General features: G+C 40.2%; 1 protein-coding gene across 3 annotated transcripts in view; it reads right to left on the bottom strand.

Annotated features, from left to right (window-relative positions):
* The window catches only part of tbc1d22a (TBC1 domain family, member 22a), a 148,788-nt gene that overhangs the window by 4,399 nt on the left and 118,427 nt on the right, over positions 1–25,962 (bottom strand). For all 3 annotated transcript variants that reach the window (XM_060889673.1, XM_060889675.1, XM_060889674.1), the window contains one exon: positions 13,091–13,186. In XM_060889673.1, the coding sequence (XP_060745656.1) occupies positions 13,091–13,186 (96 nt within the window). The remainder of the gene's footprint in view (positions 1–13,090; positions 13,187–25,962) is intronic.

Genomic DNA, 25,962 nt, shown 5'->3' with positions numbered 1-25,962 from the left:
GGATAGTTTTTTCCGCCCAGCGTGGGTGAGTCTGTGTTCATCATAGCCTCAGATTCTTGTTCCTGACTGACAGCAGTCGAACCTTATGCTGTTGTAGCTCAACCATGTTAAAGTGTATATGCTGAGATGCTTTTCTGCTCAGCACAGATGTAAAGGGTGATTATACGAGCTAGATTAGATAGATTAGATAACTGCATAAATCAGCAGGTTCCTATTAAAGTTGACAGTGAGTGTGGATCACACATCTGAAATGTCTTCACTATATAGGCACACTAGATATGGTAAGACAGTGGCACTGAGTGACTCACATAGTCTCTCAATATTACTTTGTTGATTTCTCTAGAAAAGACATTTTCACTGTTTATCACTGGCTCAGATGAGCTGTCTCGCCTCGCAGTTCTCTGTTTTATATCAGGCAGGTGAGAACACAGCCATGTTCACAATTCACACCACATCGTCTAATCTGTATTCACGCATGCGGCTGAGCTCCATCATTTTTATCAGCGTTTGCACTCAAAAACATCAGGCTGCGTGAAGGAAACAATGAGATTGAAATAAAAAAAAAAAGAAAAACAATGTGAGAACGTTATTAATGTTTGTTTTACAGCAGTGTTCATTAGAGTATCTCAGCAGCCTTCGATTCATTTAGCAGCTTCTACACAGATGCATGTGTTAACATATGTTTAAAAAAAACAACTCTCAACTGCTATATGATAAATTAGTTAATCCAAAAAATTCTCAATTCTTACTGTGTGTACGCACGCGAAAAATCATAATTATACTATTACACCATTATTACACTTTTATAACATCATTATAAATTACTGAATTTTTTTAGTTCATTTTATTTGGTTATTTAGCAATAATTTTCATATTGTTTTAAGAAAGAGAAGAGTCTCAGTGTGAGCCTTCGGGAATCTCAAGGGGAGCCATAGAGAATCTTAGGGTGGGCCATAGGGACATTCAGGGTAGGCAATCTGAAATCTCAGAGGGGCTATCAGAAGACTCAGTGTGGGCCATCAGAAGTCTTAGGGTGGGCCATCAGGAGTCTTAGGGTGGGCCATCAGGAGTCTCAGTGTGGGCTATCAGAAGACAGTGTGGGCCATCAGAAGTCTTAGGGTGGGCCATCAGAAGTCTTAGGGTGGGCTATCAGGAGTCTCAGAGTGGGCTATCAGGAGTCTCAGAGTGGGCTACCAGGAGTCATAGTGTGGGCTATCAGGAGTCTCAGTGTGGGCTATCAGGAGTCTTAGGGTGGGCCACCAGGAGTCTCAGTGTGGGCTATCAGGAGTCTCAGAGTGGGCTATCAGGAGTCTTAGGGTGGGCCGCCAGGAGTCTCAGTGTGGGCTATCAGGAGTCTCAGAGTGGGCTATCAGGAGTCTCAGAGTGGGCTATCAGGAGTCTCAGAGTGGGCTATCAGGAGTCTCAGTGTGGACCATCGGGAGACTCAGGGTGGGCTATCAGGAGTCTCAGTGTGGGCTATCAGGAGTCTCAGAGTGGGCTATCAGGAGTCTCAGAGTGGGCTATCAGGAGTCTCAGAGTGGGCTATCAGGAGTCTCAGTGTGGACCATCGGGAGACTCAGGGTGGGCTATCAGGAGTCTCAGTGTGGGCTATCAGGAGTCTCAGAGTGGGCTATCAGGAGTCTCAGTGTGGGCTATCAGGAGTCTCAGTGTGGGCTATCAGGAGTCTCAGGGTGGGCTATCAGGAGTCTCAGGGTGGGCTATCGGGAGACTCAGGCTGGGCCATCGCAATACTCAGAGCCATCACAAGAATCGGGGTGGGCCACAGGGAGTCTCAGGATGGGCTAAGAGGAGTCTAGGGATGAACCATCAGGAGTGCCAGGATCAAATAATACAGAGGAATAACTGGGTAGCTGGGAGCCATCAGGGATATTAGAGTTTTTATGATGGACCATCATGAGTCTCATAGTGGACCATGAGAAGGGTGGGCCATCAAGATTCTTGATTCAGCGTTCTTGACTTTGGAAGCCTCAACTTCACTATTGTTAAACCTTTATACCTTTATTATAAATGACTATGAACATTTTTAATTTTGAGCTGAATTTAATATAAGCTGAAACAGGCACAAGCTTAATAAAACACATATTCAAAATGTGTAAATGTGTAAACTCTTTAACCAAAAAGGAAAAAAAAACTGAAAACAATAACAAAGGGCTGCCAATTAGAGAACTAGTATAACAACAAGAAAGTCAAACCTAATGGTTGTGAGCAGAAATATGGTCTGAATTACAGGAAACATTCAGCCAACACCACCAGCAAAAATACTAGAAAAAAAAATGACTCCACACCTGAGCAATTCCAGGAAAGAAATAGCCAGAACTATGAATTACTGCTGCAGCTTTTATTACAGGCTGATAATGAAAGGCTGTTTACCTCTCAGCGTAAGAGATGGAGACTTTTTTTCTGTTCTGGTACTGAGGTGTTGGAATGAACTTCCCTTAGACGTCTGAACAGTCACTGACTGTCTTCAAACAACAGACCTCTTCCAAAAATACTTAAACTAGTGCTATACTGTACATATTTAAAAAGATGATGCTATATTTTCTTCCAATAGGGTTCTGTAACCTAGTGAACCAGTATAGATGTATTCACTGAGACTTTAAAGCACTTTTGTACGTCGTTCTGGATAAGTCTGTCTGCCAAATGCTGTAAATGTAAATGTTAAGAAAATACGGAACTCAGAAACAGCGAACAGTTTCACTTAACAGATGAAAGACGTAAACCTGGAAATAAAAGCTCTTTTGGTTGTAAGCAGAAGAGAGGAGCCTGCTGGGAATATTAGGATTATTTAAAGTCTAATACATTCACAGCATTAGGTTTACTACTTATAACATGTTCATTATGCACATGATTAGCAACCTTATTTAAATTAATTTCCTAGGTTTCTGTTAAAACCAAGTTCTCAGTGCCTTCAGGAAACAAAAAGGTCCAAATGGTTTAATACACATTATACTAAAGGCTTTTAATAACAAGTCATTATGTACCAAGGTTCAGCAAGCTGCTACCGCTACCTGTTCCTACCTTTCTTATTAATAATATAAACTTTATTTATATAACACTTTTCATACGTGATGTTAATTAAAGAAACATCAATTATAAAAAAAAAAGAAAGAAAACAATATAAAACATAATGCACAACAAGTGGTAACTGTTTAAAAACGCTATAAGGTGTTAAAAAAAAGAACTATATAAGAATTATAAATATCAGCGACACAAAATAAATAAATAAAAATATATATTTTTAATAAAGTGTGCTAAAATGCAAAGTAAACTTACGTAAAAGTAATGAATGTAAAAATCAAATAATAAAAGCTAATTAAATGATGGAGTGTTATATATCTATATATTTTAGGTGTATTATAAACGAAGGTTTCTGCAGATTTCCTTTTAGAATGATTTCTGTATGCGTTGCTGTATTAAATACTTATTTCTTCATTTAAAAACCAGTAATTAAAGCTGGTATTAACTTGTTTCCCTAATGATGATATATTAAGTATGAAATGACAAACATCAACTATTCATATCCTGCTCTGTCAACACTTTAAATTTCTCATTTTTCTTCTGACATCCATATCATATCATTAGGCTTGTACGCTCAATAGCTCCACACATAATGAGACCATCTACCTAATCAAAATGGTCATCATATCACAGTTTACATCTAATAAGAAGATTAAGATATTAATTACACGCGATGAACCAAGCCAAATGATTATATGAAGATGATTATGTAATCCAAAGATCTGCATAACTTCTGAGCATGACTAATAGATCAGGGACAGTTCATTTGACATGCACTTTAGGGACATGTCTGTAAAATTTAGATGAGGATTATGCTTATGTCAGCTAATGTGCTAGAGTAACACAGTTAGCAAAGTTCGTCATTAGTATCCGGCCTAGCTTTAGCGATGCGCCGTGTCCCCAGTTCAGCAGCGAACCTCTCTCGACATGGTATATTTAGATGAACAGACAGCAGATGAGGGCATTCCCATGATATCTCTCACGCTGTTCCTGCATATGTCATGCAACAGTGTGAGTATGATAAGTTGGGACAGTACTTAATCAAGGCACGCTGTTAAATTACACACTAATTACAATTACCACAAAGCATGCAAAGAACTCAAACCAGGGTGATGATAGGACACTGGAACTGGGAATGCTTTGCGTGGGTTTAATTACTGCGCAGTTGTGTGATAAAAGCAGGCAAAGATACTCACCATCATCATCATCTTCACCACTGCCACCTGGATAAGACCGCATTCAAACTGACCTTCACTGCTGCCAGCATGCAATGTGTTCTTTTTATTGCCCTCGTCTGCTTGTGACTTATCTACTCACTTTATTTAATTCTGCTCTCCAACTGAACGAAGACAGAGTCATAATTGGTTCAGAGCACAGTGGATTTTGAGCCGAACCGATAGCGATGGGAGAGACGCTCAATTACGAGCCTGTTCCTCCCGCTTTTGGACAATGTGAGAATCCCAAAACTGATAAACTGTCAATGGTGATGACATCTCACTAATGACTGTCCGTGGAAAGTTTTCACAAGCAGGCTACAGTTTGGCCAAGGGGAGTGATTCACACAGCTTCTGAGTGGTGTAGCCATGATAATGGACGACATCTGGTCTCTTCTCACCGGGATCTTCTGAATTTGCAGGAATCGATGAGCGAACTCAGGACCAGCAGTGCGCTCACTCCATCAAATGCCAGAGGCACGGCCCTGCAGCTCCTCATGTTTTAAACATCCATGTGACTAACCAGCTGAGAAGGGTGATTGATCGCAGGCCACTTTATAAACAGCTTTGTTTAGAAGGGCTCTGATGTGCTGATGACTGTGAGGCTGGTAGACTAAGCCTGAGGGTTATGTGGACAGCACATAGGCTTGTAATTACTTCTACTTTATTTTGGTAAAAAAAAAAAAAAATACTCTCTTTCTTTAGCAACAATGGCAACAATCCATCAACAAAGTGCATTAAAGACCATTTAGAAGAGGAGGGATGGTGCTCACTCTGGAACAAGCAAAGCTAAAGGATAATCAATCATTAGTCGCACCTTAAACGAGGCTCCCCTCACAGGCCTGGTTTGGACAAAATTGGTCGTTTCCTGATGAATGGGATGAGCTTTCTATTAATCTGGTGGGTTACAACTCATCCAATCTCTCTGCTCGCCCTAATAGAGTCAACACTATAACTCATTCTGGGGATGATGAGAAATATGATCAGCAGACGTCTTTAATTAGTACGTAACTAATTCTCTAATCCTTTTATTTAATGCGGGAGGACAGAAATAAAGTTTCGACCATGGCTAAATGTTTAAAACGTTTCAGAAGTGTAAACAAAGCGTAGTTAATTACATCTTGTTCAGAGATGATAAATGGTCCTTCAATCCACTGCCATTTAGCAATTTACACTATCTACAGTGTTTTCTCATTACAGCTGTCACAACACACACAGCAATAACTGTGTTTTTCTAAGATTTTGTTAGAGAGAGAGAAGAATATAGAATAATACAACCATGAAAACAAATATCTACAACTTAAAAAGAGATGTGGCATATGTAGTAGACAAGACAACAAGAGATGCAGGAAAGAGGGACTATATATATATATATATATATATATATATATTTGATTATATGATATATATATATGATTATAAAAATATATATATTTGATTATATGATTACAATTTATCATACAACAAAATGCTGAGATTGCACACTCTTAATTCATTTTCTTGTCTCTATAACACATTCAGGACCAGAATCCTACTTATTTAAAGCAAAATCATAACTAAAAGCTCAGTGTTATGATCTTACTGTAATATAATACTGTAAAATGTGCTCTGAAAATGTGCATCCTTTACAAACATCAGTAAGATAATATGAGGAGTGTGCAGCTGTAGGTACAATCTCCGTCAGCGATATCCGCAAAGAGTGCCTATTTTTTTTTTTTTTAGTAAACTTTTACCAATAACGCAAATCCGTGAGTCACTGAGAGAACAACATGAATGCTGAGAGCCCTAAGCAGTAAGTCAATCAGGCAGTATGCTTGCACAATAAATTAAGAGCGTGTGTGCTCCCGGTTATTCACAACGACAGCGAATCCATTTAGTTTTGGCTCCTTGAACCACCTGAGGTGGAACAAGACAAAGCATTAAGAGCTGATAGTTGCTGGTTTTTAATTTAGCGGCATAATGAATGTAACAACTGTGGAGTGCTCTTTTTTTTTCACCCTTATTGTGTTCCTAGACTTTACTTGTGGTTTTATTTATTCATTTGCTCTTACGTAAGGCATGAGCACGGGAAATGAAATGTAACTATTTTTTTCCCCTCGCTGCTGCTATGAGTAAGAGAGATTCTATTCAGTAAAGGCAACGAGGCTGAAAAGAGATGGAGGCACGTCAAAATGTAGTAAGTGGGCCACAGAAGTGCACGTGTTAATGCAGGTAAATAAAACCTGGGCAGGTGAATGGACCGAAAAGCAGCAAGTGCAAGTGGTCTGTGACTCACGTTTGAATTTAGCTTGATGCTTTATGAGAATCCAAAGAGCACTTAGACCTCAAATACATCCTCGGATTATTAGCACTGCAGGCTAGTAATGAAGCAGGGTATATCGCAGCAAGGCTGTAGCTGAATATATTCCTATCACAGTCTCTATATCTGTGTGGGTGATTTAATTAATACCTGCATTCACTTAGCGCTAATTTCTTTGCCTCGAGGTGAATACGTTAGAAATTACTGTAGCTTTAAACCAGAGTTTTAAAGGGTACTTGTTCAAGCAGAGAGCACATCCGTATCTCACAAGACACACACATTAATGCCTGCCACAGGGCGCAATGTGTTCCCTCGCTGCTCCAAACGCCATTTAAATCACCCAATTAAAACTTTAACGTGGGACTGATTTCTCACCATCTATCTCTCACCTATCCATCCACACCTAACTGCATTATCCTCGCCTCACTCCGGAGATGAATCTGTCACTACAATCAAGCTCCCAGGCACAATGTTGACCCACATTCCTTAATGTGTGAGTGCACAATGCAGCAGATGAGGGTCATGACCTCTGGCCCTGCACTGGGGTGGTTTGAGAAGCAAAAGAGCAGTAATTGATTTGGATGTGAGAGAGAGCTGTGCCCTCCTTGGCAAGTAGGTAAGTTAAGGGCAGGTGGCATATGGCATGTCTGCAGCGTGTAGAGACTCGGGCACTGAGAGGTGATGACTAAAGTAAGTCTCACAATACTGCTAAGCCATATGCTCAGGACATCTAGTGTTATAAATCTCACAAAAAACTGAGCAGATAAGTTGTCACTAAACTGTGCTCATCTGTAATTTTTTTTTAAATCACCACCCAAAAAAAAAAAAAAAAAAAAAAAAAAGCAAATTAGTCAGTAAACGGAAACCAAAAAAGCGAGGAAAAGGTTCTCGATCCGTTTTATTAGCTCCTCCAAAGGCTTCCTCGTTATGTGATAAACAAACCCCTAATGAGAGCTCATTTACTGCATATTGCCCTTGCTAAATGCCAGCAGGCTTTGGCATTTGGCTGTGCACGTGGCGTGCAGTGGCACTCTGTATTGGCGGCCGCCAAGCGTCTCACAGATCAAGGCTCAAATTGCGGCATTTCTGTGAGCGCAGATTTACCTGTGCCAAAAAAAAAAAAAGACAATGATCAAGACGACGTCTTTATTGGGCTATTCTCACTAAAGCAGACATTTGCTCACTAAAACAAACCGGCATCGGATTTCTGTGTGCGTTTGTTTTTTTTTTTCTTGCTTTGTTCTCTTTCTCCTAAGACAAACAGAGAAATCAGAGCAGGAAGTATCGATCGGCAGAGTGCTCTTTTAATTAGGTAGGAACGAGTGTGTGCAGTGGGCAGATGCTGACCCACAGGACAGGAGGGACAGTTTTAAATTCCCATAAAACTACAGTGCAGTGACCCAGAGTAACAGAAGTGGAGGGACAATGCCTCAGAAAAGGTCACCACACAGAGAATGAGTGCTCCAGGCAGACGGTCTCTGAATAGAAATACAGTAGGTGTGTGTCTGGTGCATGTGGAGCCCAGTGCACTCTGCTCTCCTCTCCTCTCTTCTCTCTCCTGCTTCAATGACACTTTTTTCTAGTCGTACACGCTCATTAATTAGGTCAGTATTATCCTGACATGGGTTAACGCTATAGGTCTGACTGGAGGAGAGCAGTGTAACAGACACTGCAGTATCCAAGAAGAACATCTATTACAAAAAGCCTTTCCTTAAACTAGAAACATGTCTATTCGAGCCTGGCGTATGCAGACTGATTGTGGCCTGTGGGGAATGTCAGAAAACTGCAGGAAACTTATAGGAGAAATTGAGCCGTTTCTGTAGTTTCGGAAACGTCGAATTCTTCTGATGTCGTGAAAAAAAGCGTTCTCCAAAATCATGTGATTTACATGTCCACACAATCATTACCCTGCTACGATCCACAGTGTTGTTTACTTTGATTACATTATAGTACCAAACCTTATCGGATACCATCTGGAAGCCCTGACAAGCTCTCGAGAGACTGAGAAGTCTCTCGCATTCAGTCACAGTAGATGAAGACTGTTCTGAGTTAATAAATGTGAAATAACATCCATTACGGTGTGTTCAACTTAGCTCAGACAAGAATACAGTTAACATCAGTGTAATTTATTTATTAGCAAGTGCTGAAAATGGCCCAAAACCTTTGATGTTCAATCCAGAAGAGAAAAATTGATGAAGATTTTGAGCTAGAAAAAAATAAACAGCCTGTACAACAAAGTGTCAAATCTACCATACAACAGAGTTGGCCATGTGGACATTAGACAAGCAATTTGTAAAAGAATTACTTCAGAAATGTACTTTTATTGTTAACTGACATTAAAATCCACCACCCAGCTGAGCTTTGTGATCACTGCAGCTGCTGATGCTGGTTTTGTGCTGAATTCCAGCTTCCCAGGGAGAATCAGACTCCCCTTGACGTGCACGTACATTACAAATTCAGCATCCCCGTGTCGCATATTTATTCAAGAGTTCTTTGTTAAGACTTTTTCTTTTGTTGTTTTTTTGTTTAGTATGTAGTTTAAACTCTTGCCACTCACCCTTGTACAAGGTGCTTTAAACCTTTCTACTCACCTGGATGGTAGAATTGTTGGTTCTTGGCATCTGTTTCACTTCTAACGGAAGCCTTAACATTCTTCATGTTCTTCTTCATATTATTATTATTATTATTATTATTATTATTATTATTACGTTATCTATGTATTTGCAAAAGCTTCATTCTTGGATAGGATCCATCCGTATAACTTGCTATGATGAAGCAATCATTGGGCAGGAAACCATTCATTGCAGTACTCAGGAAGAAAATAATTCATTGTGACCTTTGTGGTTCTTGCACTCACAGCAAACCGGTTGTTAATGAACACAAAGACGAGAATGAACAGGGTCACCCGTTACCTCGCAGACGAGGTAGAGCACCGCTCTTACAATCTGCTGGCGACGGGAATACCAAAGTCTCCACCAAAGAGCAGGCTGCTAATCAGATTTCTGCTCTGCTGATATAAAGGAGATGAAGAACCCCAGATCCAGTTTTTACTATCAGATGAGAGCCATATTAATTTCTCAACACTGGTCTTTCCCTTCGTCGTTCGCTTATCACAAAGTAATTAACTTCACAGACATTTTCATGTACACTTTTGCATTAAGCTTCCTAGTCATTTCACAAAGATTTATAGCTGTCAATGAAAGAGCTTTTAAAGGGGACTTTCAAAAAAGTGTTAGTCCACAAGGCCAGAGACGGGTGAGAATCTTGATTAGGGATGAAGCACTATACAGTTTATCATGTTTCAGCCTACACACTATTACACCGTGTGTATAACACTGTCCACAAGGGCAAAGGCTTTTCTAAACAGTCAACTCGGAAGACTAATTAGAGCTCCACTAGAAAGGAAGTAGTGATAGGCAACACTGGTACTGCTACAGTGTAGAGTGTGAGGCCATGAACAAGATACTGCTTCTACATTGCCTACACAAAACAAATACACATTTTTACTGCGTTGATATTCAAGTGTACGTTATTAAATCTTAATTCATTTAAATATAGAAAAATAAGTGTATGTCATTGCTTTGTAAAAGTTTGAGGTTCCTTTAATCTCCTTCATCTCCTTTTAAGTTTTCAAGGACAGGGGGCTTTGTATTTTTTTTGTAGTTTCTCAAGAACATGACAAGCTTTAATTATTTTTGTCATTAATTTCATGTGAGAGAAAACAGAAAGCCTGGAGGGGATGACTGTTTACATCTGGTATAACATAAGCGTTAATAGGACCTTTTTTTTTTTTTTTTGGAGGATGCTCTAAAACGTTAACTATAAACAGATAAAAGTACAATGTGTCATTCTTTAATAAATAATAAAAAGGCAAGCGTTGGCAAATCGCTGTTGTCAGGCTGCACAACACCGACGCACTGTTCATTTTCTTTTTCTGCTTTTTTTTCCCTGTCCTGTTGTATTTCCTTACGTACATCCTGTCTACACTCCATTTACTTTAATTGGCGAAAAAGCTAAAATGTAACTCGCAACACACTGCGTTCTCTTCTATCTCTTAATGAGCAACATCTGATTCTGACTGATTCAGTAAGTGCCTTTATGACTTATTAGTTATTGTCAAATACTTTGCCAGGTTTAAAGAATACAATTTAAAAAATATACTTAATATCACTTCACGGGCCAAAACTTACAGCAGCATTTTCGACACTTTTAATCCTGAATTTGCAAGTTTGCATTTCCCTTGTCCCTTAGAGGCAGTGCTGTCAATCACATGCTGTGGATGAGACTTTAACAATATATCTTGTGCTTCAGAAAAAGTGATGTCTGACTAAATAGAGTACACAGCTGACACTTCTACGTTCTTCACAGTGTTGCTAGATCTGCACTTTTCCCTGTGTGAATGACTTTTCCATGCTGCAACCATGCTTGTATATTGCTGGTTAAAGGTAAACAGGTCAGCTGGATTGTTTTTCTTGGTGCATACAGTATGTATGTATTCTATTATGCATGCAGGCTGTGCGTATGATTGCAATGTAGTGCATTGGCAGCTGAAATGGTGTATCAATGGAAATAAACGAAGGGCTAGTTCATCATGGGTAAACAGGGTTGTGTAACTTCGTGAAGCTAATTTGGTGCATGAGAAATTGTGAAGTCTAATGCAAGGATTGTTAACACATGTTCAAAAGATATTAGCCCGAAACAGGAAATCGAATCAGACCGAGTTTGTTTTCTGATCTGATCTACTAATGTGTTTTGAATGAACACTACTTGTATTAAAACACACCAGATTTACTAAATTAAAAGAGTCACTCAGGTTGCTTTAATGATGGCACTTTTGATCAGTATCAAGTATTGTAATATCAAGCTTTGATATTGATGTGATATTAAAAATTAAATAATTAAGCAATAGAAAAAACTTTATCTGATCATCAAAGGATTACGACAGTTATATGTGTCCGGAAGGAAAGGGGACAAAATAAGCCAAGCTCTCTAAGTAGGAGGGATGATCAACACTCACTCTCTTCCCTGTCAATCATAGTAAATTGGGCCAATCACAGGTATCTATGAACTCAAATCTGAAGTTCATGGCTGTTATAGTAGAGAGTCAACTGGTAGACTGGAACCAGCAAGTGACCAAATCCTTGCTATTCATTTTATTTTACTTTCCCTTTCTGGCATCCTTTGACCAGTTATTGTAGCTGGACTTACCCTTTTTGTTCATGTAATCATACCCTTCTCATTAATTTCCTGTTGTTACCGAACAATATACTTTCAGATGAATAAGTAAGTGATAAGTCAGGACTTTAAAAGGTTAAGAGAAGCAGCTCTTTCCAGAATGTTCTACAGCCTACAGTAAGTGAATGAGAGCATAGCTGAACAGAGACTACATGTGTAAGAGAGACTGTGTTGGTGTAGAAGACCCAAGGAGGGCAGAGACAGATGTGTGTGCCCCTTGTTTGTGGGTGGCTCTGTGAATGCCAAGCAGAGTCTGGCTTGGTACTGCAGCGGTGCTGCAGAAAATCATACTGAATCAGTGGGCACTGTAAACACAATCAATCAACTGCCTGACCTGCAACACACCACAAACAACATGCACCCCTGACACTCTGCATATTCAACACACCCACATGCAAACAACACAACTCCTCAAATACATGCATACTCGGGCACACAATCTGAATCTACAAAGACGCCAGGGAGAGGAAAAAAAAAAAAGAAAAGAGAAACGCAGAGAGGAAGAAAGAGAGCATGAAGAACAAGAGACTAGTGAGGCAAGACGCTGCAAAAGGGAACAAAGTATTGTATAATTGTTTGACATACAATGCTGGCAAGAAAGGAATGCACTAATTGGTGTGTACTGGGTTGAAAAAAAGCACTAATAAGATATGGTACAGTTAGAGATCAACTTGAAGCAGCCTCGCCAACCTGTCCCTAGAGCTCTGAAAACGCTCCATTATTTCTCCCCCAGATCCCAGCACTGAAGTGCTGGTTCAGGTGAGGTGGGACCTAGGAGACAAAACGCAGACCATCTGAGGGTCCCTGCAGACTGGGCTGGAAAACACTGACCTAGAGATAAAGTCATAGGCGGTAAGTGGGTTCTATGTGGCGCTGCCTGAGGGCATAACTATCCAAGAGGGACTTCAGAATCTCACAAATCTTCCTCATATAAACTCTTAACTTAACATTTATCTTGTGGATGGAGAGAGATAGATATATATATTATATATATATATATATATATATATATATATAGAGAGAGAGAGAGAGAGAGAGAGAGAGAGAGAGAGAGAGATACAAAAAGGGAGTGAGGGGACAACCACCCAATGTCACCTTAAAGCAGCTGCCACAGTCATCACGCTAATGCACCTGCAATGACCCAGTGACCCCCAGAGTTAATGAGGATAGAGGGGCTTGAACGAGGACACTTGCTGCAGCTATGGGAGTTGTGAGAGGCATGGCAAAGACAACGCAACACAACACACACAACACAACACAACACACACACACATATATATAGGAGAAATATTTCTAAACCTACCTGGAAGTCCTTCTCCTCCAAAATCTCCTTCCTCCAGTGCACCAAGAAAGCAGCACACACGTACAGGTGGAAGTGGGAGAAGCCCTCGGGCTCAGCCTGACAGCAACACACAAAGCAGAACAGGAGAATCATAAGAACATGAGCTCAGAACCAGAGTGGATTAATGAGCGATCCTTGAGCCCTCTGAGAAATAACTGGGCCAAGGTTAGATAAACGGACGCTTTAGGATGTCCCCCGTTCAATCGAACCAAGTAAAAGCATCTATTACATTCTTGTACAAGGTTCATTATAAACCACTGCTTCCAGAAAATGCTTAAAGAGAACCATTGATGTGTAGAATAATACCAGGCTTATTCCTGAAAGGCAACCTCTAGAAGTTGTGATGCACCTCTAGATGTTGTGAAACTAGTGATATAGGTTGAGGGCCTCAGGTATAGATAAATATACTGTTGCTATACGTTGCCAAGGAAAGGGTTTACTTATAGAGCATTCACAGATAAATAAAGGAGTTTACAGGAGTTTCAGGGAATCAGAAATTAAGTGGTAACAAAGGATGTTCTCTCTTATAGTTGACGTCTTCAACAAATCTCTGTTCTGAAGATCCAGAGGGGAGAAAATTCCAGAAACACTGAAAATCCAGAAATGTAAAATGCCTACAGTAAGTAAATGAGCTAAAACGGAACAAATCCGTTTTTGAGATTCTCACTAATGAACTGGATGATCCAAGGCAGCCTGAACGGTGATAACCCCATCGACAAAGATAACAGCCCTCATCTGCATGTGTACATATTATCCCAGCATAAAGCTAGAGCCCAAACAGCACACACAACACACAAAGCAGGACAGGTGATAAGCAGCACTGGAAGAATGTGAGCGCTCTGTAAGCAGCGCACGGCACAAAGTTGTTTTAGTTTGCAAATGCAGGCAAACATGAGTCAGCATGTGTAAACAGACAGAGGAGAGGAGAACAGAGGAGAGGAGAGGAGAACAGAGGAGAGGAGAGGAGAACAGAGGAGAGGAGAGGAGAACAGAGGAGAGGAGAACAGAGGAGAGAAGAGGAGAGGAGAACAGAGGAGAGGAGTGGAGCTTCTGTTGTCCAAAGAGCAGGGATCCTACAAAGGGCGTGAGCAGCGTGGCTCCTACCGGCAGCTGTGAGAGAGTTTCACACAGCCGAGACTACAATCATCTCTTATGCCAGCCACAGACAGGACTTAATGAAAATCAATGGCTGCCCTGCTTTCTGCCAATAAACAAGCAAGATGGGTCTCCCCTTCAAGGGTAAATGAGAGCAATGGAAATATTCCTGACTATGGCCTTCGAAGCTGCACTAGACTTTGGGGCCACGTGTCCTGTCTGCTGCTATTAGCCTGAAGTCATCTTCTGTCACCTCCTTGTCAAAGTGACCACACAAGCGTGAAATCCGCTTAATTAGACACTCAACAGACAAGCTGAGGCTGCAAGACTGCCTGCGTAAGTCTAATCACGTGAAAGAGCGAGCCAAAGCGGCACATTGCTGCACTGTGCACTGCCACTTCTGCATACATCAAACAAAAGCCTATGGACAAATGTGTACACAAATTCCACACAGCAGATGGGAGATAAAATATTTCCCTAAGTGAGTGGTCGTCCGACCAGAAGCTACAAACAGACGTTAAGCATGCTGCGACTGGACAGGATTCCTATTCTATGGAATGGACATGAGTTAAAAATCTATACAATAGCAAGTGCTCTCCATGTACATGCTCAATACATTCCCATTAGGACAGGAGTCATTCCACACACTTGTACACTACTAGAAAAATCACCATCACTTTAAAGGTCTGAGAAAAACATAGAAGGAACAAGTAGGAATGAGTAATAAAATGGAAGGAAAAAAGTGAAAAAAAAAAATGGAAGATAAAGCCAAGGTCAAGCCATTACAGTGTTGAAAGTACACCTGTATTCTGGTGTTGTGGTAGTTCAGAAAAACATGCACACAATGTATACACACTAGGTTATTTAGCAGGGTTAACAAAATATATGTACTAATAAAAAATGAACAAAAGCACTTGAATTTTGTGTATGAATAACTAATCAGGGGGCCACGAAGGTCATGAAAGGCAGAAAAAGCACTCTGTAATGCTTTAGTTACAATGACACTGACATGTAGACTGATCACCTAAATTAAATCACCTGAGATGTGTTTCTAGACATAAAAAATAAAATCATTAATTTCAGCTAAATGAATACAATTCTGCGCTTCTAAAGGTAGTTGTGTGTGAGTTTGACTGAAGAATGAAGCCCCAGGATGAGAGAATGAGGGCTTCACTGGCCATCCTAATTGGTCAATTTAATTATTTTTCTGCTTATCCCCTGGGGAGCAGTGCTTATTATGGAGGCTTAATTAATGGGGACAGTGGAGGATAGCCGCTGATACACCCAAGTAACCAGGAGAAAGGGAGCATGCACGTGCGCACACACACACACACACACACACACACACACACACACACACACACACACACACTCTCTCCACTGAGACACATGCAGAGGAATTGACTTTTATTGTCATATCACTCACAGCACGAATACCTAATATAGAAAACAGCAAGAGAAACATCTCGGTGTGATGACACACTCGTGCTCATACACACACCAACCTACACAGCGTTCACGTATCTTTCCATTTATCCCACACTCCACAGTCCCTTCTTCATACAAACAATCCGAGTTCCTAAAATATGCCTCGCAGACACGGGTCTACTTTCAGGGTGTATTTTTAGAAGCCTTCATGAGAAGAATATCAGGAAACTAAGCACCATTACCAGCCTCTGAGATTTAAGTTACACACCTTGCTGAACTGCAGTAAGGTACTTGATGCTTATGGTCTAGTGGATCTCTGTTTTAAATAACTGTAATGGGGAAATGAGGAAAATATTCAGAACTGTTTCCTCATGTCTTGCGAATTGTTGAACTCAAACACAGTACAAAAACTGCATATCTATATTCAGCACCTGTGTGACTGGGTCACTGTCCATACCACGTGGTGGCAGTAGTGAGTATTCGTAATCACCAAAAGATAAATTGTAGAGATTCAATATTGCAGTATAAAGTATACAGCCACCAATTATGCACAATATAGTCACAATCTGTGTAATATATTCTATTCTTAGTGTACTTGAATATGTATGGTGGTATTTTTTAGTCAGTACCCAAGGATGCTTCACGTACAGTATTTAGTCAGTTTGAATTGAACACTGGTGCATTTTCCACTTATTAGGCAGAACAGACACAGCAATCATCATGTGCGGTTGTGAGGTTGTCTCAGTCCAGTTCCAAGCAAAAACATGGACATGAACCAAGTACGATGTGTTAAAGGCGGGATGTGATACAGAAAAATACTTTAAAACCACTTATTTAGTGCAAAATGTGTCATCTTCATTATTTATTTAGATTTTATTATTATTATTTTTCTTTTCATTGTGGGCTTTTAGGTTTATTTAATTATATACAGTGTGAAACCAAACCAAACCGAACCAAAGAGCAAAAAAATTATTAAAGTCTGTTCAAAATTTTAATTCAAGTTTCCTTGGAATTTAAAGATCAATGATTGCTCTGCCTCTACATTCTAACGCATTTCCTTAGCTAATTTTCTTCCCTTTCTTTATTCACCAGTACCAACAGAGAATCAGGGAGTTCTTTATCTCACTTCAATAGCCAACAAGTATTGAATGGTCAGACAATGGTCTCACTAGTACAACTGGCAAAAGGTAAAATAAGGAAGCCTAAATAAAAAGGAAGAACATACATAGACATCCGTTGGTCATTACCCAAGCCAGAATCTTCTCCCTAAACACTTCTAGTACTAGAGCCTACCATTTTAAGAATCAACATCAATATTAACATCATCCATACCAGAAAAGTGACCATACTAAACAAAGCAATCCAGGAAGCACAAGTCTCACCTACACACATAGCTTTAAAAGACTGAAGAGGCTGAAAGGACTTGACAAGGAGGAAAAAACAAAACAAAAAAAAAAAAAAATCACCACTCTATCTACCTGCCTACCTAGCTATCCATCAGCCCATGCTCTGAAAGACAGGCAGGAAGAAATGAAAGAAAGTGAGTCAGAGAGAGGTAAAGGGACAGAGGCAGAGAGATAGAGAGTGAGGGCAGTTCCCTTTGAGTTATGTGCTGGGTGATGATTGCCTATTGGTGTAACCTCACGGCCTTAATCAGAGCCGCTGAGAGGACGTCTGTCTGAGAGTATCAAACTGTGACACACACACACACACACTGCTACAGTGCTTTATTGCTTTATTAACTCCCTCTACCTAGGAGATATGAGACTCGTGCTGTCACAGGAAAGTGCACTGTGCTCTTGGCTAGTACTAGTTGACTGCTGTGTGTGTAGACCATTCTTTATAGCTACTCAACATTTGTGTGCATGGTTGTAGTGCTGATTAAGCTCTACAACCTTATTACCTGAAGCAATCATCTCCAATACATTTTTAGCATCACGTTCTGAAGCTTTGACATCAAATCAGTCTATGTAAGATTCAAGGAACTTGGAACCTTTTGACCATTTTGCTTTTTGGCAAAGCGGCAAAGTACGGAGATGGACAGATCTGTGGTTTGATGCAAATGGCAAAACCCATTCATGTGCTTTCTTGCTCTTGATTTTGTCTGTTTGATGTGTGCTGAAGTTCTCCGCTTTGTGCCCATGATCAAACTAAATCCTTTGAAGCTGCCATGTCTACACAATTCACTCCCATACCATGGAAATTTTTTTAGCCCTTTACATTAGATACGATCCAGAGAGAGCAGATAATACTGAAACTCTGCAGAAACTCTGCAGCTTTTTCCAAGTGTTTGGTGCTAAAGATTAAAATAAAACATTTGCAGTCCATAATTTCCCATCAAGCATCTTAGAGAGATATCCTACCAACAATCAAGTTTATAATTCCTGTGACCTCCACGACAAAGCACACAAGGGAGTACAATGTATATTTGGTAAAAGATCCCGTTGCTGGTCCTCCATCCATACTCACTACTGCATGCTCACTAACAACTTATCAGGTGACTTCCTGTTATAAGAGACCCAGGACTCTTTGAAGATATCCCTGTATGATGACATGCTTTGCATCAAAGGACAGTTGGTACCAATAGACAAACCTCAGACCCAACTACAGGAGAAGGAAAATCAGCTTTTATGATCCCTTTTCCCCCAAACAATTGCAGAATTGGTCCTGGGTGCAAGCTCAGTTATTAGAGCCAAGTATGAAAACACCTGACGAGACACCATAGACAGTATCTGGACTTGCCAAGACAGGGTCAAGGGAACCCAGGCTATCTTGTTGATTTTCTTTCAATAATCCTGCAGTCTGCTACAGCATGAAGGAAACATGATGGGGAACATGGGGCTAGTGTTATAAGGAGAGCCTGAGGTTTTTGAGGAGAAACAAGGGATGAAATATTGATGTTCCAAGGCCTGTGTCGCTGACCCGCATCCTGGCCGCTGGGTATTGGCTTTTCTATGTCAGAAAACAGAGGTCAGTCATTTGGAAGAGTTCAGCAGAACAGGATAATGGGTTAAAGGTTACTGGTCAAGATTCCCAAAGAGGCATCTGTGCTTGACAATGAGATTTTTACTGTCAGAAAGGGAGGAAATAAGACAACTTTCACTCAGCAGAATAGAAAGAATGTGTGCGTCTACCCCATAAAGGCAAGGGTGTATAAAGTAGTGGAATTTGTCAAGGATCCATTTCATATCTTCATTTGTATTCAAAGTGAAAGCCTACAAGAACATAATGCTGATGGAAAGGGCTGCCAGTGTAGGCTGAACCTGAAGTTTATCTCCTCAGGGAAGCATAGTGCAGATGAGCCTGTCGTGCTCATGTCCATCTTTAGACTCATTACAGCTCCTACCATACCTCGTTGAGCTAACTAAGCAGCTTAGAGCAGAACAGCAGGGAGTACATGGCCATATTGACGACAGCACGAGTGACTGTTCCGGCTGAAGCTGGTAATTTATGGCAGGGCTTTCCACTCCTCCGACTGCTTCCGGCTCTTTTCATTCCAACAGACACCAGGGCCCGGAGTTCAGCACTTTCACTACTCATTCACTATCTCCAGCCTGAGGAGCCAAGGACAGCACATTTCCTAGTACCAACTCTAAGCCGTTTTCATTTAACAGAGAATTCTAAATGCACCAGCAAGTGGTTTGGGCAGCTTTCAGGCAGAAGAAGAGAGGGAATATGCACACTAGAATTTTGTGAAGAACAAAATAATAAAAGAGAATGACCACTTCATAAACCCAAGGGGTTGTGAAGATATCGGACTTTAAGGTAATCTGACACAATGCTGGCTCCTTCTCTTACGGTCTGCAAGCCGTAAAGCTTTAGCTACAGCTTTAGCTACACATTGCTCAGACATGCGTTGGAGAATGAAAGGCTATAGGGGATTAAGCAGACAGAAGAGGATGAGTCTTTGATTAAAGTCGTCTTGCTGAAAGCAAAAACTGCTTTTGGGTTTTTAATGTGATTATAAAATGTGCTATATACACATTCACATATATACACATGCAATAATGTTAAACCAAAATGATGTAAATAAAGAAAGCTATACTGAAGGTGACTGGACAAATAATTCAATTAAATAATCAGCTTTAAATAGACAAGGATGCTTATTAAAGATGCTTACTTACATTTAGGTGTAGAACAAAAGTGTGTAGTAGGAGCTACTTGCTGTGTTGTGACTGGGTTAAAACATTGGCTTTTCCTGATGGAAAATCTCGCTCACAGCATATGTAGAGCTGTTAGCATGTAGCGTACTGCAAAGTTTCAGGTTTACAAAACTGACTATTTATTTTTTTACAACTACTAATGATCACTAAGAATCAGTACAACAAAACAAAAACTATTGTATTTCTTTTGAGCTTTTATACTTTTTCGGCACAACTGGTTTTACATTACTTACGATCTGTTAAAGTTATAATTTGTTTTATTTCTTATTTCAAGAACCAAATAATTCCAAAAATATCATGCAATAAATAAGGTCAAGGAATGACATAAATGTCAGCCAATAAAGGTTTTCTTCTGATCAGTAAGTGTCTCATTTGAACAATTGAGACTAATTGTTAAAATTGCCAGCAGAGAGATGAGTGAAGATGTACAGCTGTACAAGAATATTACTACAATCAAATATTTAAACCAAAGCACAGATGAATTCTGGAATCGGACTGGTAAGAGGGTGCAAACACACACACAATTTATTTTCCTCGAACTTTAGCAAGTGTTTCAAGTGATGCACTAATCTTGCTCAAAAACACCATGAGACATACAAGACACACAAGCTGCTCAATAATTGAAGCCTGCACTATTGATGTGTGTGAAGGACAGGAAGATAACAACACACAAACACACACACACACACAATCACACGCTCCAACACACGTGCACCAACACACATGCGCACACAGTTATAGGTTGTGTCATGATATCATGCCAAACTCCAAATATTGAGGTGGGAGGCAGGCACACACTTACACATACTAACAAAGATGTAGACACAAAAACAAAAACGGACTGACAGACAGACACACCACACACACAGGGCCTACAGACACACAGACAGAGACAGAGTGAGTCCTAGTCTTGTTCTGAGTGAACGGAATGGCACGGCAGATAAATCCACAATCTGATTAGCTGGTTGGCAAGACTAAGCCAAAAGCTACTGATGAGTGAAAATTAATGTGGCACATCATTGTAATGGCATGTGCACGCATACACACACACACACACCACACACACACACCATTTACAAAACACAATGTGTGGAAACAAATAACAAATGAGACGAAAGCAGGTACTACACACCCGAAGGCACATGGGTGTGTTTAAAGAGGGACAGAGGGAATTAATAAAGCATATGTGCGTGGCAGGACAGACGTGGGTTTCATTAACCTCACCCACAGGTACACAGGATGATCATATTACCTACTGCGTTATGTGACTGGGGATAATCGCATACAGAGGAATATTCCTATGAATGACACCAAGCTTTCTTAGGAGCTATGGGAGGAATTAGGTCTAACCCTCTCACTCACACACACACACACACACACACACACACACACACACACAGACAAATGACACTGCAAACAACAGATGGCTGTACAGCACAGACCACTCATGGCACAGGCACCAAGGGATTACTACTGTTTTCAGGTTAAGGAACACTAAGACATACTGAAGCTCTAATGAGGCATTAGTGAGGAGGACATGCTAGCAGCACCACAATGCCATGGAACGTAATGTACACAAACAAAGCTGTAAGAGCTGGTCTAAGTCTAGACATATTTCTTCTTTAAAATTAGAGCTGGGACACCATCACTTTCCTTTTTCTAAGACCTTGTAACCTTGAGTATCAGCCAATAAAAAAAGTAATTTAAAGAGATGTGAGCTAAAGCTACATTGCAAAAACATGTCTCACATATTACAATTATAATAAATAAAATAAGTAATATGATTCAATAAAAATAATTACAAATCAAATTAATTAATTAAAGGTAAAGAGTACAAAAGAAATGACCAAAATCCAGTTCTAATCTTTTCCAAAACATCCAGTCCACTTTTCCCACCATATTGGCATGGCACCATTGGTGGCCATTGCATTGGATTTATGCTTCATAAATAAACACCTGTAGAAAAGGATTTTATCTATTAGCTTTGGAAACCACCCAGATGCACTATTTGTCTCTTTTCTATATGGCTGTCTATGGTCATTTATAATTTCACTACCCAGTGTCTCCATTTCTCTTTTGAGGTTGGTTTCTCTCTAGGGTTCTTCCTCGTGTCATCTGAGGGAGTTTAACTATTGTTTCTGGCTTGTTCATTAGGGATCCAAGTGGTGTGTATCTGGATTTCTGTAAAGCTGCTCTGTAACAGTGTGTCGGTTATCTATAAAAGTGAAAAAAGCTCAGCTGACTTAGAACAAGCACATTGTCCTTCTCACATCTCAATGCTGCTACAGAGCTGAATCCCAGAGCTGCGTAATAGAATACAGGGGTTAATATACGTGCAATGCAAATGAGACAAGCCATTTTTAATCGGTACATAGGTATGTTTCTGCTATTATTCTGTCTAACCACTTAATCTCTAATCACTGCAGCACACTGTGTAAAACACCAGCGAGAGTCAGGAGCTGGAGACTGTATTCATCCTTGCTGTGCTACAGACAGTCAGATTCTGTAATAATCTGTCTTGACAAACCACAGAATGCCTCACTTACACTCACAATGTCAAAACAATGCCTGAGAGGAAGAGATGAATCTGCAGCCAGTACTGGGCAGGAGACCAGGAGCATCATTTTAATATCTGCAGGCTAAATAGCCTGGGAAAGTGTTTTAATTGGTTCAATTAAGTTGGTAATTAACCACTCTGATGAAGAAGGCTCGGGAGAAGTGTAGTATAATGAGCATAATTGGGCAGCACTTCCATTTTGAAGGTTCTTACATGCGTAATATGGAGTAATTAGGTGGCATTGACCAATCAGCAGTCAGACACGATCACCATGATGTTCAGGAGCCCAAAGGGACTGCAACAAGGTCCAAGCCAGATGTGGAGTTTAGGTGGGAAACACACTGAATATTAAAATGGCATGCACATTGGAGCAATCAGAACCAAAACAGAACTGCTATTTCATCAAGAACCAAGCTGTGATGGGAGAACGCCAAGGACAGGAAGCCTACAGGTGGCTGCTGTAGTCCACAGAACATTTCTGTCTAGCTGGGAACATTTATGACCAGAAATGCTATTGGAATTTATTTTGGATTAGACAAACCCCAATGGATAGATAGAGACCTAGAAGCAAAGTCAGAGCAAGCTAGAAAGTTTATATGTCTAAATCAAGAATTAGGAAAGTCTGGAGATCCCCAAGAGGTTTTGTAGCCCCACAAACTCCTCTTGATTATTAGTAGGTCACATGACCATAAAATGGAAATAGGCTGCAACCTGTTTTACTCAACAAACTGTAAAAATGTACCGAGATGCTAGGAAATTGTAAGCCCTATCTAGAATTTCTCTGTGTTGAAGAAAAAGTGCACATAAGCTACTCCCACAGGATACACCATAAACTTTACCAAAATATTCTTTTAGCAAAGACATTTCCGTGAAATCCCTCGCACTGTCGGTATTTATCACATACACTTAAATATTAAGTGACATATATAAAAGCTGTGAAGAAACATGGTGCTCTGAAGGGGGGAAAAAATATATCTTTATCTCCTGATATACAGTGCCATCGCATCTACCCTAGAATTAATGACGTTGCACTTCCTTTGCAGATACAGATTTAATGTGTAAAACATCATTTTAAAAAAACATATTGCTTGAACATATTGCTATAAATGTACAGCCCTGGAAAGTTGCCAATGCATTAAATGGTTGTATAAGAGCACACATGGCTCTCAACGTGGTACGAGCAACTAACACTCCTGTTCTCACAAAGTCTATATCAACTGGATTTTGCAAGTATCCGGAAGCTTGGAATCAGCATTCCCTGTCACAAGCCTGGCAGAGATACAGCATGGAGTTTTACTAATAGGGCCTTGGAGAGGAGAAAAACAGGCTTGTGAGAAGAACACAGAGAATGTGAAGAAACACACAGTACAACAGCATGACATCAATAAGCAGCACAGATGTAGACACGCAAAATGTATTCTGGCTGCCTGAAAAACAAACTCGCTTGGAGAGACAGAGGGATAAGCGTCCGTTTTTTCAGAGGGACATCAAATATTTAGCATGGAAACCTGCCTAATTCACACCATCAAGATCTTTAAGTTAGGGGGAGTGTGACACAGATTGTGGAAGTCGGAGAAGGAGGACGAGGCAGACAGCAGTCATCAAACGCGTATTTGGATATGCATTAAATATGCATGAGCGAATTACATTCTATTCCTGGTCTCTGTTGAGGAATTCACAACCGGCTCTGAGAATCTAAAAGGCAATTCACAGCTCTTTATTTTCCCGGAATTCTGTCAGCCATCTTGAAATCCACTTCAAGAATGCGCTAAATTCAGAGCAAAAAGAGAAAAGTATCACCTTCAGAATTTATTGAACACGTAGGTCAGTAAAGCGACATACGTTAACAGAAGAAGAAAAATGTTTACTTTCAGTGCAGCTTGCAATCTGCATTCTTTAAATGAATTAAAGTGAGACTTCATGAATATGGAGTATATTGACTGTAAGCTTCTACAGTGTTTGCCCCACTGGGCAAATATTACAGAAATGGTCAAAGGTTAAACTTTCTTTGTCAAGAATTGCACAGAAAGAGTAAATAAAGCAGTTTACTTGAAAAGGTAATAGAGAATTGGGAAAAGAGAAAAACAGTCCAAATACTAAGGCAAAAACTCTGGATATAACAACCTGGATATTAATTCACCTGGATATTAATCCCATTTGGATGGAATTAACATTTGTCTATAATTTACTGAACAACTTGGGCATGGGCTTTAGTAGAAAAAGGACAAACAGTGCAGAACTTTCTGTGCCACAGGTCAAGTAGGAAAGTCGATTTAAATACTGCACAAATTAAATTCACAAATCAACACTGTGCAAATATTCACATCCTTCAGCCCAATGACTTCTTTTCTACTTTCTTCTTGTCCTCTTCTTTGTAATGGCTTAGCTCTTTCCTTGAAAATACACTTCAATGGAAAAGAACAGACCCACACTTCACCATATTGGCAAGGGATTTCCATTTTGAATCCCAAAAGTGTGACAGTCATTCACAGCCAGGAGTCCGAGAGCGCAAAATTGGCTGTGCTCTCTAGGTGGGAGGGACGGCTTACGAACTCTCTCCCGTCAATCAGAGCATCACCAGGCAATCGAGCGTGTGTGTATATTCACGTACACGTGTTAATACTCTCTTCTCTGCTTGGAGCGTCGCTCACCTGAAAATCACTTAATGCTGCTGAAGAAGGCCACCGCACGGACAGCCGACAGATCACAATGGCTTTACTGTGGATGATATACAGATGCCTTAAAGATAGATATGGATGCTCATTCTCGGATAGCCTTAAGTCGTCCGTTGTTAAGAACAGATCACATTCCATCTCAGAACACGTAAGAACAGTTTGACTCAAGAAACATAAAACTCTAATGATGCTCAATAGGTCCTTTTAGGACACTTGGTACTGCCACAGTCTTCTCTGGCTTGCTCAATAAGGATACATTTCATTTATAGTTGCTTTGCTTTTGCTAAAAGTGCTTTACAAATGAAACAAAACTGAATTAAATATATGCGGAAGAGGGCAAACAGCATTTCCGTGAGAGTAGCTGAATTGACTCTGAGGAAGCACTTCACTTTAACCTTAAACCTCTTCACCCTCAGTGCTGTTTATCACAATTCAGTGAGGAAAGCAAAGAGTATTTGTCAGAACCCATTTTGCTGGTAAATTGCTGACACAATGGCCAGCATATCCTTCCTTGTCCTTCTGTATGGTCAGACCTTTTTCTCTGAATCGATATAAGAAACACAATTTAAGGAGCTGAGAACTGTACACAATTATATCCAGCTGTACAATCTAGACCTTGCATAATTCAAGTGAGTCATCTGAAAAGAGAAGACTAGGCATCTAAATCAGGTTTATGTGTATAATCCATCATTTCTTTGCACTTTCTTGCTTCTTTCCCTGTACTGGGGAAAATCAGGGAATCAATAGCATGCATTAAGTAATATCCTTCCATTATTGACTTCTGCTTGGCCTAGCAAGAGAGTTTTTTTGTACGCCCATAGGCCTGGTGTGTGTGTGTGTGTGTGTGGTGATTCTTTTTACACAATTCATTTATGCCAGTAACATTTCTAGCCTTAGCATTCAGAGCAGTGTTGT

This window comes from Tachysurus vachellii, chromosome 16 (genome assembly GCF_030014155.1).
Source record: "Tachysurus vachellii isolate PV-2020 chromosome 16, HZAU_Pvac_v1, whole genome shotgun sequence".
NCBI classification, from domain to species: Eukaryota; Metazoa; Chordata; class Actinopteri; order Siluriformes; family Bagridae; genus Tachysurus; species Tachysurus vachellii.
This window is presented reverse-complemented; position numbering and strand designations above follow the sequence as displayed.